Below are 18,091 nucleotides of genomic sequence, written 5' to 3'. Positions count from 1 at the left end.
GAATAGTCCAAGGGATCTATCTGGCAACAGCCACCACTCCAATCACAAAGAACACCTAAGCAAGTCTCGGTTAAGAAGGTAGAGGTTGCACAGTTTAAGTAGACCAAGCTTACAACTACCTCAATAACAACAAATGGTAACAAACCCAATGGTAACAAACCCAATGGTACAATTAGGTATGGATACTGAAGAAGTTGATTGCTACATAAGGTAATCAAGCACAAATTTGGATTCCAAAGCGACACAACAATGAATTCCTTTTAATAAAAACCCCTCAGAACCACAAACACCAAAGCCATTTGCCCAAAGACAAAATCTGAAGCAGATTTGGGTACCCAAGAAATCAGTGCCAACTTCAAAAAGACTCTTAAACAAAGGCCAAGAAAAATGACATATGTGGATCTTGGATTCAAACAAGAATGTCAACAAAAGCGGAAGCACGGACAAGGAGTACACAAGCACCCATTGTCAATCAAACAAAGAGCAACCCAATTAGAACAATTATTATTTCATTGATCTCCTATTGATACTGAATTAATAGGAAACCTCAACATCAAATGCCAGCAAGCACATTGCTTATACCCTCCTCTCACACAACATTAATTTTTCCCATGCATTGACCGAGTATCCATATAGGGCCACATTGCATTGGCCTACATTAGCACAAATTGTAACCTATGCACAACACATACCGGGAGGACTCCGACTAGGATGGGGAGGCATTCTCAATGTGAACCCGCCAGACTAAGAAAGTACTAAAAGGACACTGTTTTCTATGTTTTTGGCTTTTGTTGCGTTTGATTGCAAATTTTTTTTGGTGAACCCAAGTATACATGCCCTTATCTAATGTGATCCTATAGAGACATGAGGACAAACGTCAAAAATGAGCCTCTAGGTGTGTGTGTGTGTGTGTGTGTGTGTGTGTGTGTGTGTATGCAAAATATGAGAAAACGGAGCAATCCAGTCAAAAATATCACAAATGATTGTAAAAAGCGGTTTATTTTGCTGCTTTTTAAATATTTTGATCTATTGATATTTTTGGGTTAATGTCATTTTTTCCTTTTATTTTTGTTAATTATCTGGAAAAAAACAAAGTAAAATAGAAAAATCAAGTGAGATGGAGACGGAATGACAAAAGAAAAATACAAGAGTGATCAATAAGGCAAGGGCAATGTATGGTGAAGTTTGGATGCAATCATGAAAAAGTTGTTGAAAGCCCGATCCGGCCAGTTTTTGGAGGGAAGGACAAATTTTTCAAAAATGGGGCAAACGTTGTTCAAATAGAAATCTAAAGAAAGTTCATAAAGGAAGTATGTAGTCACGATCTTGGACTCATTTTTTTATGAGGAATCTAGGAAGATCCTTCTGGTTGGAGAGAAGGAAAAGCGCTTCCCTCTTTATTTGTGAGTTAAAATGGTAAAAGGCAATATGCTTATGGTTGTGACATGTGGAGAGAGAGAGAGAGAGAGAGAGAGAGTGTAAGGAAGAGCTATATTTTTTCCTGCGATGATGAGCAGTATAGGTGTTCGCATGTTTTGTAGACCTCGTCTCGGTTCCCCTTTGCTATGCGTCCACACGGTTGGAATCTAGGGGATACGTAAGCAAGTATGTCTCCATTTCGTACTTCGAGGGCTTTGGAGACGAGTGGGAGGAAGTTTAGGACAAACCAGTGTTGTTGGTGGCCCCTCCTCAGGACTAAGTAACACGGGGTCTTTAAGGAATACCCCGTCATGGGATCCATGGCAATGGAGTGTGCACGCAAAAGCAGAGGTAAACTCGGTCGTCCAATTTTAAACGGACGTGTCCGAGTTTACATTTTCTGTCCTAGTTTACTTTTGCCTGCGTGAGTTCACCATACAGGGTTTATTTTGCACCTTGATGGAAACAAAATGCATGCATCTGTGTGGTTAGCTCATCCCGTTACCATGGCCCAGGTTGTGGGTTCGAGTCACGACTCACGCATTGACTTTGCATTTTTGTTGGCCGTCGATCGTCCTCGAGATGAGCACGTGTCCTGCCTGCATTCGATCCCATGATGGGGTCTTCATTGAAGACCCCGTGTTCTTTAGTCCCGTGGGTGGCCCCTCCCCCTGCGCATTCTTTGTCTTCTTCTTCTCCTCCATCTTCAAAGACACTACATCCCATGAATATTGAGATGAAGATGAGCTCGAAGGTATTCTTGAAGAGCATCCTCCCTCTCACACTGCACCTGACCAAGTGGAGCTATCGTCAAATTCAGCCTCTACCTCTCCAATGATCTGCAAACTTATGTTGGTGAACAAGCTCAACGAATAGGCCTTTCAAAAGAGTTGGCTACCATGCATGCACTGCTACAGTGAAGCTGCAATGACCCATCAAACTTGAAGTTGCAAAAGCTCATTACAGGTTGGTTAGCTAGGAATGCTATGAAGTGAGCTTCAGCTTGACAAGATCATCGACAACCTCATCTTTCACAGATGCAGGCAGGGCCAAGGGTCTGCAAGCAATCAATTTAATATGAGGAACAGGGGGAGGAATGGAATATCAAGAGATTCCCTTCAATGAGATCTAAAAGAGCAAGGAAGAATGTGTGCTTTGACATTTCTTTTTACTGCTACCCTCACTATGAGATTTAAATAGACAAGCAAAGAAGAACATTCAATTGGAATCCATGACAAACATCTTATAAATACAGATTTGAAATCTTTTAGCACAAACACACACACATGGACTCTCATATCATGTGTGTATGGGTGCTCACCCTTCATTATTTCCATGTGCATCTAGTTGTTTAGTTCTTTACATATTTTGCATAGAAACATTTATATCCAATAAGGGCATCAAAATCATTTTTCTTTTCTTCACATGTCCCGTATTTCTCACAGGTCAGCCATAACTTCATAAAACCTCAAGGCAAAATCAGAGCTTAAAAATAACTCAATAACCTACAAGTTTGCACAGTAAACAATAATTTAACTCTTGGCTTCTTCATAGGAATTACCAGACTATTGATTACTTCACTTGGGTTTAAAGAAAGGGTATGGCATGCACATAACAAGTGTGTAAAAGGTAATTACATAACATCACAATAATCATCAGTACACAATAGTGGGATGATCCTCGAAAGAAATCATACATTGTGGTATTAGTAGTAGTACATTACATAGCCACATGGCCAATACCAGATTCTATTATGGAGCCTTATTTAACCCTTGTAATTTTTAGTATAAAAAATGCATATTTGTAAGGCCCTTGTTATAAGGAGAAGCTATCGTGCGTAAGAAAAATCACTTGCCGAAAAACCAAAATTTCCACGACAAGTCTCGAGCCAAAAAATTCCTTTTTGCCGGCATATGATGGCCAGATGGTGGCCGAAAAGTGGTCGAAAAACGTCCAGTTGATTGGCCGGTTGGCCGGTGGCCAAATTCAAATTAGACTTGTCTTCTCAAGGGTGACAACTCATGGGCGCATGGGAGAATTCAACTCGGACTTGTCTACACAAGGGTGGCTACACGTCGTTTCCTCTCATGAGAGAGAGCATCCCTTTTGGCCTTTAAAAGGAGGCCTTTTCTACACACTGAAATGGATTAAAGAGGTGAAGCATTGTGATGCATTTTGAAGTTGATGATGCAATAAGGTGGACGTGAGGTGGTGAGAGTGAAGCAAGGTGGGAGCTCCAAAAGGGTATAATCCCTTTGTAATTTACTTTTTGTTTTGAAGTACTAAAGCCATTGAGTGACTGCTTTCCCATGGACGTAGCCCACATGGGTGAACCACGTATATTGTGTGTCCTCTCTCTCTCTCTCCCTACTCTATAATCTCTCATGTGTGAAAATTGTCTCTCTCCATTAAGTAATCTACTCAATTATCTACTTAGCTACGTCCTATTTCCTAATAGATTCAACATGCTGAGAGCCATAGTCTGTAAAGTCACCCCTATCCATAGTAACTTGTTAATATATAGGAACATGTGATGGTGTGTGGAATGTGAAAACAATACATTAGTCATTACATTTGCCCCTCAAAATGGCCTTCCATCACTATGCTCCACCAAAACTTTGTCAACCTCTCCAATACATGAGTTCATCAAGAAATCTCAGCTTAAGGGTAATGTCTCTACATCTCGTTTCCTTGCCCGACTTTTTCAATTTATTTTACTATTTATGTCTTCTATGATCCTTTCTATGATGCTTATCCTTCTTTTATTTCTTCACTTTAGCAACAAGGGCCAATGCTTCCTCAACTGTTGTTCACACTATCAGGTAGCTCCGAGGCATTCCTCTTCTTCCTTCTCCTTCTTCAACTTTTTCTCTGGTTCACTGGTAAGCTCAAGTGCACCCTTTTCCCCAATTTCGTGTGTCATCCATGTTGGCATTACCACCGCTTGCCCTCTTCTAAAACCTGACTACATTCTAGCCTCTGAAAATCCCTTCAAAGATTCGTTAAGCTTGGCGAGCTGCTTTGCAACATCATCATCTTCCTCTGGTAAAAGGTCATAAGACTTGTCACCTATTGCATAACTTTCTATTTTCAAATGACCATGGCCTCCAAAACGTGAGCATACCAAATTGTAAATTGCATCTAGGGTGACCTGCAAGTGAACATAAAGTAAACGAAAAACTCCAAATAGGTAATGCAAATTGAAGCAGAGACATGATGTTTATTCATTGCCAAACCCATATTTGTGAGCTGTTTCGTGTTTATTTCACCTCAGTAATCTCACACATGCGAATCATGAGTTATTGAAATGACATACTAGCATCTTCATATAGAGTTGTATGTATGTATAATATAGCGATTTTGGCTTTGTCATAAAAACTTGTATGTGTACATGCACTATGTATTTATGTGCATACATATTTACATATGTAGGTACACGATTGTACATACATGCACTATGTAAATACATGTAGAGTTATATGAATGTATGTATGTATATACGTATGTACATGCAGTATGTCTTTTTGCGCATACGTATTTACATATGTAGGTATGTAGTTGTGTATGTATGTAGGTAGGCAGATAGGAACATGTGTATGTATGGACATGGGGGCATGTGCACGTGAGTTTGTACAAGGTATGTGGGCCAGCCTCTAGTATAAACTTATGTATGTTTGTGTGCACGTTCTCATGTTTGTATGTATGGAGAATGCACACAAAAACAAAAGAGTCTACAAGAACTCATCTTTTTTTGCTCTTGCCGGCTCCCTCTAGGTTGTTGCATCAAGCTTTATGTTGTTGGGATCTAGATCTTTACCAGTGCTTTGGGACACCAATTTCAAGGATCACCCCATCTTGACATTACCGGAGTCATCTTTCAAAGAGATTACCTTAACACAGACTTGCTCACCTTCCCCAGCTATAGCAGCAATGGAACCTCTCTCTCTCTCTCTCTCTCTCTCTCTCTCTCTCTCACGCACACACACAAGTGTGCAAAGAAAAGACTTTGACTCACAAGTGACTACCTCAACACAAACAGGATGTTTGCTTATTTTATTGATCCTTTGATGTACTTACAAACCTTTTCCAAAATGGTGGTTAAAAACTCTCTGCATTTGCATTTCCAGCTGCCTCTCTTCCTCCAAGGATTAAGAAAGAAGGAAAAAATAGGTACTCAAAGCAACAAGTTACAACTCAAATTGAGCTCAAACAGAGAAGAAAGCCATTAGTAATGTACATTTGTAAGAGTGGCCCTTTCCTATATTGCTTGGCTAACCACCATATCCTCTTCTTCTTTAGCTATAGAGTTGCACACAAGCGATCACGTTGGAGGTGGCTCGTCGACGTTCATTGTTTTCAAGACACTCACCATCACCGGCCCACATCAAAGCTTCACTTTCGAAGTTCCAAGGCCGAATTTCTGTATGCCCTCCCTTCTTGAGCAGCACATTGAGCATGTCATGAGCTTTCACCTCTTTGGTCTCGCATCAACACACACTCCAAGCTATCTAACACCTTCTCTTTGGACACATGACAATCTCCTCAATATCTATTTGTCCCGAGAAAAGATTGGAACTAACCACAAAAGAGCTTGTTCCATCACTGGCATTGACCTCTATGTGGTATGCAACCGTGTTGGGACTTAGAGAGGACTTGGTGCTCCCGCTCTCTATCGTCGTCATCACACATAATACATCCACTATTAGAGATTTTATTTGCACATAACACCGCCTCACTTTCTCTTGCAAAATCAATAAGATCCATTATGACGAGCTACCACCTTTGGCAACAAAAGCTTAAACTCATTCCTCATATTCAAGGTAGCACAACATATCACGCAATTACATAAAGACAACCATTCAAGGAAAATGATGATTGATTTTAACCGTGACTTATTGCTTTTGAAGGGATTTATTTGAAAATGGAGAGCTTCAGTTTTTTTGCTTGCATAGGAAGGATTTCCTCCAAGGCAAAGCACATAGACAAAACTCCCAACAGAGAAGTTCAAACTCTAACAACTCCCTCTTTGAAAAATAGAGAAACATCAGGCTCAATTATGACTATCACAGTAAGTATTCAATTGCATGTTTAACCCACATATGTAACCGCGCATCCAATAAATGGTAGTATGTTTATGGATTTGCACATGTGTGTGTGGAACAACATGTGCTAGAGTCAACATGTGAATGTGTTTATGTGTGCACACATGTACATGAAAGTGTGTGCATATGGAAGCAAGATAAACCTTGAAAAGAAGAAAGGAGAAGTTCCAATGTGCAAGTCATCAAAGCATTTTTGAGGTGAGGGCTAAGATGAAAGCCATTGATTGCCTTTTCCACAAATGAAAAGGTAGTAATGGAATTGACCCTCCAGTTAAGGGCCCCCAAAACAATCACTTCCATCCTTTGTATTGTCTTAGCTTCAAATATGTGATCTAAGCCTTCACATGCCTTCATCAAACCAGAGAGCAAAATGATGATACAAGGCTTACTATCTCATACTTCCAGTACAAAATGTAACACCATAGGAAGATTTCTTGACCATGGACACCATTCTAGCCCTCTTGCATAGCCTAGGATTAGGAATAGTTTCCTACTCAAAGACGTTGGCTCATGCCTTTTAAACCATAAATCCATTCTCAGCATGGAAGCCATACAAATTCATTGGAAGTCACATTGACCGATAGGGTTTCTTCAAGACATATGTCTCTATTTCCATGCATACACACAACAATGTAACATGCACATCAAAACTTTCCTTGTCCACAATACTTGGGAGATCAATAAGAACTAACCAGAAAGCACTTTGATAGCATAGATATCAGTACCTCAAGAGAACTATTTGCCACTCTTAAGGGTCTTCCAATCAAAGAGCATTTGTTCAAGGTGCCAGGCAATGTCAGGCCTTGTACCTTGCCTCCATGAGACATATATGAAAGATTTTTGGATTATGTACAAAAATTAAAGTCTATCCTTGAGGAAAAGCAAAAGCAATTGTGAGTTTAAGAAGAGTAGATCCAATGGATGAAGAAGAACCTGTTACGAATGAGAGAGGAATTTGATGTGCACTGAGAATAGAGAGCACAATTCCTTGTTTCCAGAGTGAAGTGCACGCTACAACATCCTTCAAAGTAGCTTCATCTAGTAATGCATCTAATTCAAAAGAGAAATTACATCGATGGTATTGGAAGAGGGTTATCTACAAATCAAACACTCCATCAAGCTCTTGATAAATAGTGGTTATACATGTTGCATTTGAAGTGGATGCAAGAATTTCTTGCATCTGGTATTCCATTCAATGTAGTGTGCAACCCTATCTTCAAAGATGCATTGATGAGCACCGCCAAAAAATGATTTGTGGTGTTAAATTGTAATAAAATGTGCACAAAGTATGTTGAAAAAGTCAAAGATGAGGTAAAAAGCACGCTCAAACATACACAGTTGGAATGTGTTCCTACTTTTGGATGTATTATAGCTTTGGATGGATGGACCAATTTCAGAAGAAGCCTTTAATCAATGTGATGTTGATTTGTCCCCGAGGATCAGTACTTTTAGAGGCCCTTGACACGTCCTTGAAGGAAAAACCATTCCCTTTCTTTCAAAGATCTATGAGCGTGCCATATCAAAAGCTAGAGGGCCAAAGAATGTGATAGCCATCGTCATCGACAATGCTGCAAATTACAAAGGTGTGGGTCTTGCAATTCAAGCAAAGTGACCGGAATTAATGTGGGTACCATGCGGTGTACATACTATCAATCTTCTTCTGAAAGACATTGGCAAACTTGAAAAAATAAATACTAATTTGTTGGAAGAAAACACAATAGTAAAGCTCATCAGAGAGCATGAATTTTCATATGCTATGTTCATAACAAATTTGCTTAACAAGGCATTACGAATCTTTTGTGCGACTTAGTTTGCTATTGCATATTATGTGTTTTCAACACTGAATGATGTTTGACATGCACTGGTGGAGACAGTTGTTGTTGATAGGAGAGGGATGCATGACTAGATACCAAGATACAGCATTAAGGGTTCATCAACTCGTCAATTCTTGAGTGTTTTAGAGAAATGTGTAAAAGGTTGTCAATGTTACTAAACCCTTTTGTGGACTTGCTGCGCTTGGTGGATAAAGACTCTTTTGTCTTTGGAAAAGTGTATCGGTATATGTCAGAAGCCATTGAAAAGCTCAAGGAATTTCAAGGCTACATTGGTAGAGTTAAAACATTTCTAATTTCATGCACAGAATCTCAATGGGAGCAAATACACACACCGTTACACAGTGCAACCTTCACTTTGGATCCAAAATTTTAGCTCCATGAACAATGCTCCAATTCAAAAGTGATGCGTGGTTTCAAAGTTGTGTGTATCCAACTCTTAGGGTCGGAAATGGGGAAAGATGCATTTCATCAACGCCTTGACTATACCAATAGGGTTGGTATGTTTGGTGTTCCTTGGCACATTGACTCTATCAAAAAAGTCAGCGCACCTATGTGGTGGAAAAAATATAGTGGAGAAACGATAGAATTGCACTACGTAGCTCTCAAAGTATTATTTCTTGCTGCTTCAAGTGGTAGTTGCAAGAGACGTTGGTCTGCATTTGACTTCCTACACACTAAAAAGAGAAATAGATTAAAGCCAAAACAAGCCAAGGCTCTAGTATACGAGATTTCTAATATGAGATTGTTTTTATGATCCAACAACCATTGCGATGAGAGCAATTGAACATTGCTTTGTTATAAAGAAAACACACGAGGAAGTTACTATTGCAAAGTGACGGTGAGTCAGTGTGGGATGTGGCTTCTGTTTGGGGTAACAGCATTGCGCCTTTGCTCGGGGCTGGATGTCCGGTGTCTGGCTGCCCGCCCATCGTGTGTAGACTTCCTTATTCTTTGTATATGAAGAATAAAGAGCTCCTCACTCAATACTTCTAGAGGTTGCTCCACCCACACCATCTTGTGCTTCTCCCCTTCATCACACCGCACCACACCGTATCACACATGCACGCATCCAGGCACACGTGCACTCACAAGTGGTATCAGAGCTACGATGGAGAACCACGTGCGTGAGCTTCTTGGCTACAATCGAGAGGGAAGCGCGAGGCTTTGCTATGGCAGCTTGAGCTCGACGGTGGCAGATCTAGCATGGACCAAATTGGATCGGCACGTTTTTGGTGAGAATAGGCCCGATGGTTGAGGTGCTCATCTCTGTGCACCCGCCACATGTGCAGCTCTTCTCGAGACGAGAGCATCTTGAGAGAGAATCAGAGAATCACGCAAAAATGGAATTTTGCAGAGCAAGCCACATAGTGAGCCTTGTGGGAAGCAGGGCAGATCCAAGAAGAGTGTTTTTAACACACACACACACACACACACACACACAGACACTATGTGTGTAAGCTTTGGCAGTGTCGAACTACAGATCGAATTAGCATTTGGAATAGGGCAATGTAGAGGCTTTAGGAAAGAAAAGGGCCATGAGATAAGCAATCGAGAAGGCCAAGCAAGCTGGGGCAGCCAGGGAATTGACATAGCGGGCAGCAAGGGCAAGAGCTTGGAGAATTGGAAACAGGAAATTGAGGGCACCAATTAAGAAGATTGAAGGCTTTGAAGGGCTTACAAGTAGAAGACTATTGCAGGCATAGTGCAGGTGAATTGATGCCTTCTAAAGGCTTGAAGCAAGGTGAATCAAATCCTACTGCATCAGGTAATTGCAAGCAGTTGCAAAATCAGGTGCAACAACAAAACCAAACATCGAGCATCATATTTTGCTTGTCTATGTAGTGCCACACGGAGGAGATCAAGAGTGAGTGACAAAGAGTGTTAAGCACAAAACGTCAGGCATCCTCATCTTGCACACACACTAACTCTCGATGCTTGTCAAAAGTCTTCTGCAAGTTTTCGACGGACAGAGAAGTTTTTTGGCTTGCCCAAAGGGCTAAGGCCATAGTGGTGGTTTGCCTTTTTTCTTAGGTAAAAATGTCACATGTGTTTTATAAATAAGTGTGAAAAATAAAAAATAATGTATATAGCTTTGAGTGGCTCTTGAGAGGATAGGTGCATTCGATTCCGTTTCTTTTGAGTGGTGAACGTTGGGTGCAAGCTGCAAGCTGGAAGGCTTAAAGTGGGGTTGGTGGGAGGGATTTATAATGAGTGCATGCATTTCATTTCTTCCCTCTTTTGGAGTGGAGCCTCCTTGAGCTCCATGGAGGGAGGTCTCCTTAGGGTTAGGACTCATGAAGCCTTAGTAGGGTAGGCAAGTCTCAAGGGTGCCGGCCTATGGCGGTTCTTGGTCGTGGGTGCACGCTGTGCATGGGGTGCCTCTTCCGCTCCTATAGTATTGTCCTGCTTCTTGCATGGGGTTGTTGAGAAAATGGTGGCTTGTGTGGTATGGTTCCTCTCGCTGGTCTATGGCGCTGTTGGGCGTGATTCATTGCCCTGCCTCTCCGCGGTCTTGCGTTGCTGTGGTTTGCCGTCCTGCTCGCCGATCTATGGCAGATTTGGGCCGCACTTGTGCTCTGCTGTGCTTCTCTGTGGGTGCCTAGTGTTCTTGGTTCGCTGGTCTATGGTGGATTGGGGTCGTGCCTTGGTGTTATGTTGCTCTGTATCTCGGGGTTGTGCTGCTCTGTTTTCTCGTCCCCTTTGCCGATCTGAAGTGGGCCTTGAAGATGTGGTGTCGTGTTGCTGTGTGCATTTGGGTCCTGCTGCTCTGTTAGGATGTCGCCTTCGCCGATCTATGACGGATCTTGGATGCCAATCTGTGGTGTTGCTGCTATTTCCGGTTTTGTCATGCTGCATTGCCATCCTCTCCGTCGGTATGTGGTGGATCGGGCTATTCTGTTGTGTGCCGTGCTGCTCTGTGCATCGGGGTTCTGCTTCTCTTTTAGGACGTCTCCTTCGTCGACCTGTGATGGATCTTGGACGCCGATCTGTTTTGTTGCTGCTATTTTCGGTGTTGCCGTGTTGCATTGTCATCTTCTCCGTCGGTCTGTGGTGGATCGGGGCGTTCTATTGTGCAACTTTGCTGCGGTGTGTTGCACTGCTCTGCTGTGTCGTCCCGCCTGCCGGTCTATGGTGGTTTGGTGTCACATGTGCCTCGTCGCCGACATTTTCTGTTAATTTTTGGTATATTGCAAAGAGATTTTTTTTAATTTGGTTCGTTGCTTTGTATCGGTTGGCTGTTTTGTTTAACAATATGCTGTTTTTTGCAGGGTGGTACGGAGCCATTGACGGGATTGGATGGTTTGGGTGGCTTACTGTATGTCGAGGTCAAGCACAGTTTGTTATGGGCTAAATAATTTGAAGACTATAATAGATGTAGCTTGTATGGTGTCGATTAAGTTTGAAATTGTGCAATGTTTTCGAAGTTATTTATTTTTCAAAGTTTGTCCAATTGTTGTTGATAGACTTTGTGCTTTGGTTTGCTATAAAAAAAAAAATTGTGTTGTTAATTAAAAACGATTGGCTCCACATTCTATGATGCAATCTTGGTCCATGATTTAATCCTATTGATGGATTATTTGGACTAGCAGAGCATGTGGTTAGGTTTTGGGGATTTGACATTGAAAAATTATGGCTATGCGAGGTTATTTTTTTAATGTAAAAAAATGATTCAACTTTCAATATTATATTTGATTGTCTCAAGGTTCATTATTAATATTATAAAGTAAGAATGAAAATAAATCCGTTTTGATGTGATGATTTAGAATCATTTACTTCAAATTTTTATAAAGTTCTAAGATATTAGGTTCTCTTCTTTAGATGTCTTAATTTACTTTAGCTGTAGTTCTCATTTCATTTGTAGCCTTGCACTTCTCTTCTCCTCTCTCCTCTCTCTAATAATAGTTGAGTTTATTTAGGATGCACCTTTCTTCTCTTCTCTCCTCTCTCTAGTAATAGTTGAGTTATTTGTAGATTTTATTGTTATTGCAAAAGTCGAGGTAGAGTTAATTAAAAGAGCAGCCCTTTCTCTCTCTCTCTCTCTCTCTCTCTCTCTCTCTCTCTCTCTCTCTCTCTCTCTCTCTCTCTCTCTCTTTATGGAGTGTATAGGTCGTGACCCAATATTATATAATGATAGATGATAAAAAAGTAAAAATCTGCATTTACTGCCAACCTTTGAGTGGAACTTTCAAACTATCTTTCTTGAAGTACTCAAGATTATCCATCAAATTTCACTCTTTGAGTTCTTAGTATATAAAAGCTAAAGGTATTTTGAAGAACCATCACGTTTTACAAGCCTCCTATTCTGAGATCACCCTTGTTGAGAGTTTTACTTCCTCTATAGTACAGTCTCTTAAACTTTACAGCCACATCTATTATCAAAGCATAGCATGACTCTCTATACCAAGGCGCTATGGATTCGAATATGGATGGTAATATACCTCTGCATTTTGTTTCCTCTTTTGGTGCTTAAGAGTCTTGCTGTCTTGCTTATCTTGGAAACTATTTTGAACTTGCTCTTGATTATACATGCTTTCACTACAAATTCAAGCAATGACTACTTTGAAACTTTAAGCGCAGCTCCTAGAACTGAAAACTTGCATGAAGTTGTGTCTGAAATTGGGGGCCTTGGATCATCAAGTAGTTTAGTGGGTTCTCCAAAATCAGCATTTAAAAAGCTTAGTCCCAAAGTCAAGTTAAAGAAATCTCCAAAATCTGTTCAAAAAGCTCTTACTATTGCAAGAGGAATGGCCACTGTGAGAGGTTAGCTTTGTTTCCAATTTTTGTGGCTTACCAATGTGTAATTGATAATAATAGTATCGTGTGCCATGTGTTGTAGGGCGAACACCGCTTAGCTCTTCCGGGATTTCCACTCCTCCGTCGGTGTGAGTCGTTCGTTGGGCTTAGCATCTATTAAAGAAGAGCCAAGACCTATTGTTGATTCTTTTGAATCTCAATTGGCATTGAGTCAATCTATGCCTGAGATTCTTATATCTGAGCTTGCTGATGCTATTAACTACAGTTTTGTCTTTGTTGGCAAGGTGCTCGCAAAGTATGGCACATATAAAATCCAAAAAGCAAATTACAACAGATTTTTGAAGGCTGATCTTGTGGACAAGGTTGCACATCATACTATCACTTTTGTTGTGGCACAAAATTATATTGAACAGTTTGTCAACACATTTGGGGTGGGTGATTTTTTACGTATTGAGGGCCCTGTTGTGAGGAAAAAGAATCCTAGTGATGGAGGCACTTGCCAACTTGCTCTCTATGCTAATGCAACTACATCTATTCTAAAGGCTCCTTCATTCGACTTTGTGCTAACTCTCTTTCCCGAGAACAAGATTAAAGATCTTGTCTCATCATGGACTTCTTCAATTGAAGATGGTGTGCCTACTGTAGCATTTACTGTTATCAAGGTGGAGAACATGGCGAAAAGTGATGGCAGTAGTGGCACTAGATTTACTGTTGTTGAATGCCTTGCTAATGTTGATAGAGCAACGGTAAGCTTCTATATACAGCTCTAAATCTTCTTGATAGTGTTTTGACTATTTGTTATTGCTGCAGCTTTTGTTTGTACCTTCTCAAAAGGCTGACTTTTATAACATATCCAATGAAGTCAAAGAGAATGGATTTTATGATTGTGTGGCCCACAACATAAATGTCTTCAAACAATTCTCTAACACATTGTCTGTCGTGGGCTACACTATCCTGTTGCCATTGCCCTCTCAGTTGAAGTTGATTTTCACAGATATCAGTGATAAGCAGATTGCCAATATGGGATTCGGAAAAAAGATGAGTTCTCCTTGGTAGGTTCGTTGTATTGATTGTGCATCGTGTGATTTCTTTATGTTAATTTCAGGTGTTCGGTTCTCTCGTCAACAGTGTTGGATTGGAGTATTTATGTGGAGTTTGCAAATCTGTCCAAGTCAATCGCCAAAGCTCTAATCCTCATTGTTTTGCTTGTAACAAAGTTGTTGAAATTTGGAAAGTTCCTGCTCTTCAAGCGAAGTTGGTTCCTCGTGACGGTAAAGGTTTTTCCATCACCTTGCACGGGAAGATTGTTGACCAAGTCCTTCGCCTACCCTCTTCTTTTTTGCATTTATATGAAACTGATCTAGTGAGTTTGAAAGCTTCCTTGGTGGGAATGAAAAGAGATGGGCATTTCTCAATTGATGCACATGGGTATGTAACAAGCTTTAAATATGAATAGGAAGATGTTGTCTATGCTAATGTGCCTTGCACTCCTCTAGGAAGGTTATATTCTGCTGAATATCCTTTTGTATCTATGCATTATGGCGGGATTATCTCTTGACAATAAAGCTATTTTTTGTATAAATGGCATCCAATGTTCAATCGACTCAACTTTTTGGACGATATCTCCTTGTAATCAAGATGTTTTAAGGGCATTGTTGTTTGTATGTGGTGTAGATATCTCTATCAATTCACTAGAGAATATTTTGTCCAAGCATATTGTTGCAAAATTTTGTTCTCACGACTTGGAGATCACAAGTGTGTGGCTGAAATTGTGGAATGATGAGCATGTCGCTTGTAATGTTGACGATAAAACTCTTGAATCTCTGGTTTGCCAATGTATGGGCACAAGAACAAATTCTCCTTTACTTTCAATCAATTTGATCAATCTAGCTTGCCATGTCTTGGAGTTTCAATGTATTGTTCATGTGTTTCAAGAACAAAATCATCAACATTCTTTTAATGCTAATCCTTGTGTTGCATCTTCTTCCTCTTCTCATGTCTTGTTGGTCTTTATTTGTCAAGGTGGATTGTTTGTTTTTCCACAATCGGCTTCCATCAAGAAACGTAAGCGTTGCTCTTGGCCTAAAGATCTTGCCGCTAGATTGGTGGATGTTGTGAAGACTTTTCCAAATGAGACAGCATTGCATATAGCTTCTCAATTTTGAACACAAGTATGTTCTTCTTAAACTTTGAAAAAAATTCAAAAGAAAGTTTACTCAATATCGAAAATGTTGCATGAAGATAATGTTGTGCCTCAATCTAATAAAAGATCTAGGAAACAAAAATATCTAGTGGAAATTCAAGACACTCCTGCATATGGATGTTTAAGTTGTGGTAGTATTTTGTTCAAAAAGAATTTTTTATTGTTTGAGTGTGCTCGAAGCATCTTTTCTCCAAACCTTGACGGGATTGCAAACATTTAACTCTGCCGTAGACAAAAGAGTTTGTTTCTCCTGTAAGCAAAGCTTGAAATCTCAAAGAAAGCCGCTGTTTTGCATATATCCACATTCTCTCCTCAATGAAAGTATTGGAAGCATTACATTGTTAAATGCAATTGAGAAACGCCTTGTATCACTTCGCATTCCTTTCACTCAAATATGAGAACTCAATTATGAGGGTCAGTTCGAGCTGCGAGGCAGTGTCGTTAATGTCATGGCAGACTTGACAAGAATTCAAGCAATCTTGCCGCGTTTTAGTAATGAGCACGCTACAATCCTTGTGGAGATTAAGCGTAAACTTGAGTATGCCCATGCATACCTTAGTGGTGGTGTACGTCCCTTTTATGTGCTCCTAGAATTGAAAGATTTGATTGGCACCCCTTTAGAGCACAAAGCCTCCATTAATGAAGCTTGGGTTTCTACTTTTCACATGAGTCCAGATGTAGTGTTGCATGAAGAAGATGAGGTTGATGAGTTAGTGAATGAACATTCAGACACCCTTGTCCATGGTATCTATTCTTCACAACAAGTCTTTGATCACAGTGCACATGTCCATAGCATCGCTCCGTATGAAGGATTTTCCTCTTTGAGCCTATTCGATGATGCCAATTGAGAGGAATTATCATTTCCAGCTTTGTTCTTTGGAAAAAGAAGAGCCTATGCAAACCTTGCGAAAAAAAATTACTTGAAGGTGGCACAATGGGAGCTCAAAAACAAGGATAGACGCTTTGCGTTAGATATTGAAAATTTGTTCTTCAAAGTGATGAAGATTATCATCGGCAAGGTGCTTGGTTCTATATGGGTGCGTCTACGCAAGGGAAAATTACAAGGCATGCAACTATGCGCAAAAGACGTTCAGAACAACACTAACATTGAGCGAATACTATCATCCCAACTAGGATATCATGACTTTGAATCTTTGCAAACATCATCAGATTGCAAGGCCAAACTCAAGTGTAAACGGTCTTCGCCATGATTCGACAAATAGGACAGCCTACCTTTTTTGTCACTCTATCATGTGCAGAGCAAAGATGGAAGCCATTGCACGAATGTCTTGCTACGCTTAATCCACAAATCAATGAATCTAATTTCCAATCTAGTGCACACTATATCTGTGCGTTGGTTCGTGCAGATCCTATCACCACAGCTCGATACTATGTCCATAGATTCAACGCACTCAAGAAAGAGTTGAAACGAAATTCAAAAATACTCGGCCAAATCATGGATTTTTTCTTTGTCACAGAATTTTAGCATAGGGGAAGCCAGCATGATCATGGATTAATTTCGATTGACAATTCTCCAAAGCTTGGGATTTTTTATGACAAAGAAGTGATTGCTTTTGTTGATAAATACATCTCAAGTAACAAAGATGAATTAGGTGTTGACCTACAAAAAGTACAAATACATTCCCATCGAAGAACTTGCAAAAAAAGAAAGAAGCATTGCCGTTTCGGATTTCCAAGACCGCCTACACGGCAAACAACTATCTTGCACCCAACACGATCAAGTGAAGAAAGGAAATCCATGCTTCTTGCGAATAAGACACAACTCGAAAGCCAACTTGCAGCTCTGCCACACTGCCCTGAAATGAGTTTTGATGATTGGTTATTCTCTTTAATCATGGATGAAGACATGTACCTTGAGACACTCTCAGTATCGCTCTCAGAACCAACACTTTTTCTCAAAAGACAACCAAAAGATATATACACAAACAATTTCAACAAAACAATGTGCACATTGTGGGATGGCAATCTTGATATTCAATTTATTTTCAACCCTCATGGAGCTGCTGCATACTGCACATCATATATGACAAAAACAGATCCGACCACAAGAAAAGCAATCAACAAAATCCTTGACAAATGCAAGAAAGAGAGTCTTCCCACATTGGAGCGTCTTAAGAAAATTGGAGGTGCTTTGATCAATGCTCAAGAAATCACAACTCAACGCGTACATTTCACTATCTCTTCCATTGCATAGCACAACCAGGCAATTTATCTTCATCAATGCAGACTACCAAACCCAAAGAACACTATTGTTAAAGAGGAAGACTTCCTTGCAAACACTTCATCCTGATGACACAGACATATTCTTTGATGATCTCGTAACAAAGTATACAAAAAGACCAGCTAGCATAGGAAATCTTTGTTTGGAAGAGTATGCAAGCAACTACACTATCGCACAAGGGACACACCACAAGTGCAAGAAGCCTCGAATCATCAGATATACAAGCTTCAACAAGGAGATCGATAGCGAGAGACATTACCACCAACTATGTCTGTTGTTTCTACCGTTCACAAGCGATGAATGCACGTTCGATACTTTGACTTCAACTTGGAGGGAGAGATATGAGTCTAAGATTGCTATAATTGCACAAAACATGGAGTCTTTCACAAAACTAGAAATCAACAATCAAGAATCATCAACATCATGCTCAATCTCCTCACAAGAAACTCAACAAGAACAATTCACTTATGAGCTTGATCTCGACCTACCAACCACAAGGCATCATACCACTCAACTACCAACATCATCCAGATTC

The 18,091-nt window shown here is 40.3% G+C and overlaps 1 protein-coding gene and 2 pseudogenes across 1 annotated transcript; 1 reads left to right on the top strand and 2 right to left on the bottom strand.

Annotated features, from left to right (window-relative positions):
* Positions 1-4,136: 4,136 nt before the first annotated feature.
* Positions 4,137-5,876, bottom strand: LOC147429054 (uncharacterized; annotated as a pseudogene).
* A 51-nt stretch (positions 5,877-5,927) lies between these two features.
* LOC147429053 (cyclin-D3-1-like) lies at positions 5,928-6,875 on the bottom strand (annotated as a pseudogene).
* A 3,787-nt stretch (positions 6,876-10,662) lies between these two features.
* Positions 10,663-13,243, top strand: LOC147429052 (uncharacterized). Its single transcript, XM_086494972.1, has 4 exons — positions 10,663-11,539; positions 11,626-11,629; positions 12,829-13,117; positions 13,194-13,243. Exons 1-4 carry the CDS (start codon positions 10,788-10,790, stop codon positions 13,241-13,243), a joined length of 1,095 nt encoding a protein of 364 aa, XP_086351098.1. The 5' UTR covers positions 10,663-10,787.
* Positions 13,244-18,091: the final 4,848 nt, after the last annotated feature.

This window comes from Adiantum capillus-veneris, chromosome 22 (genome assembly GCF_014529385.1).
Source record: "Adiantum capillus-veneris isolate H3 chromosome 22, ASM1452938v2, whole genome shotgun sequence".
Classification (NCBI taxonomy): domain Eukaryota; kingdom Viridiplantae; phylum Streptophyta; class Polypodiopsida; order Polypodiales; family Pteridaceae; genus Adiantum; species Adiantum capillus-veneris.
Note: the sequence above shows the minus strand (reverse complement) of the source record. Positions and strands in the feature narration are given on the sequence as shown.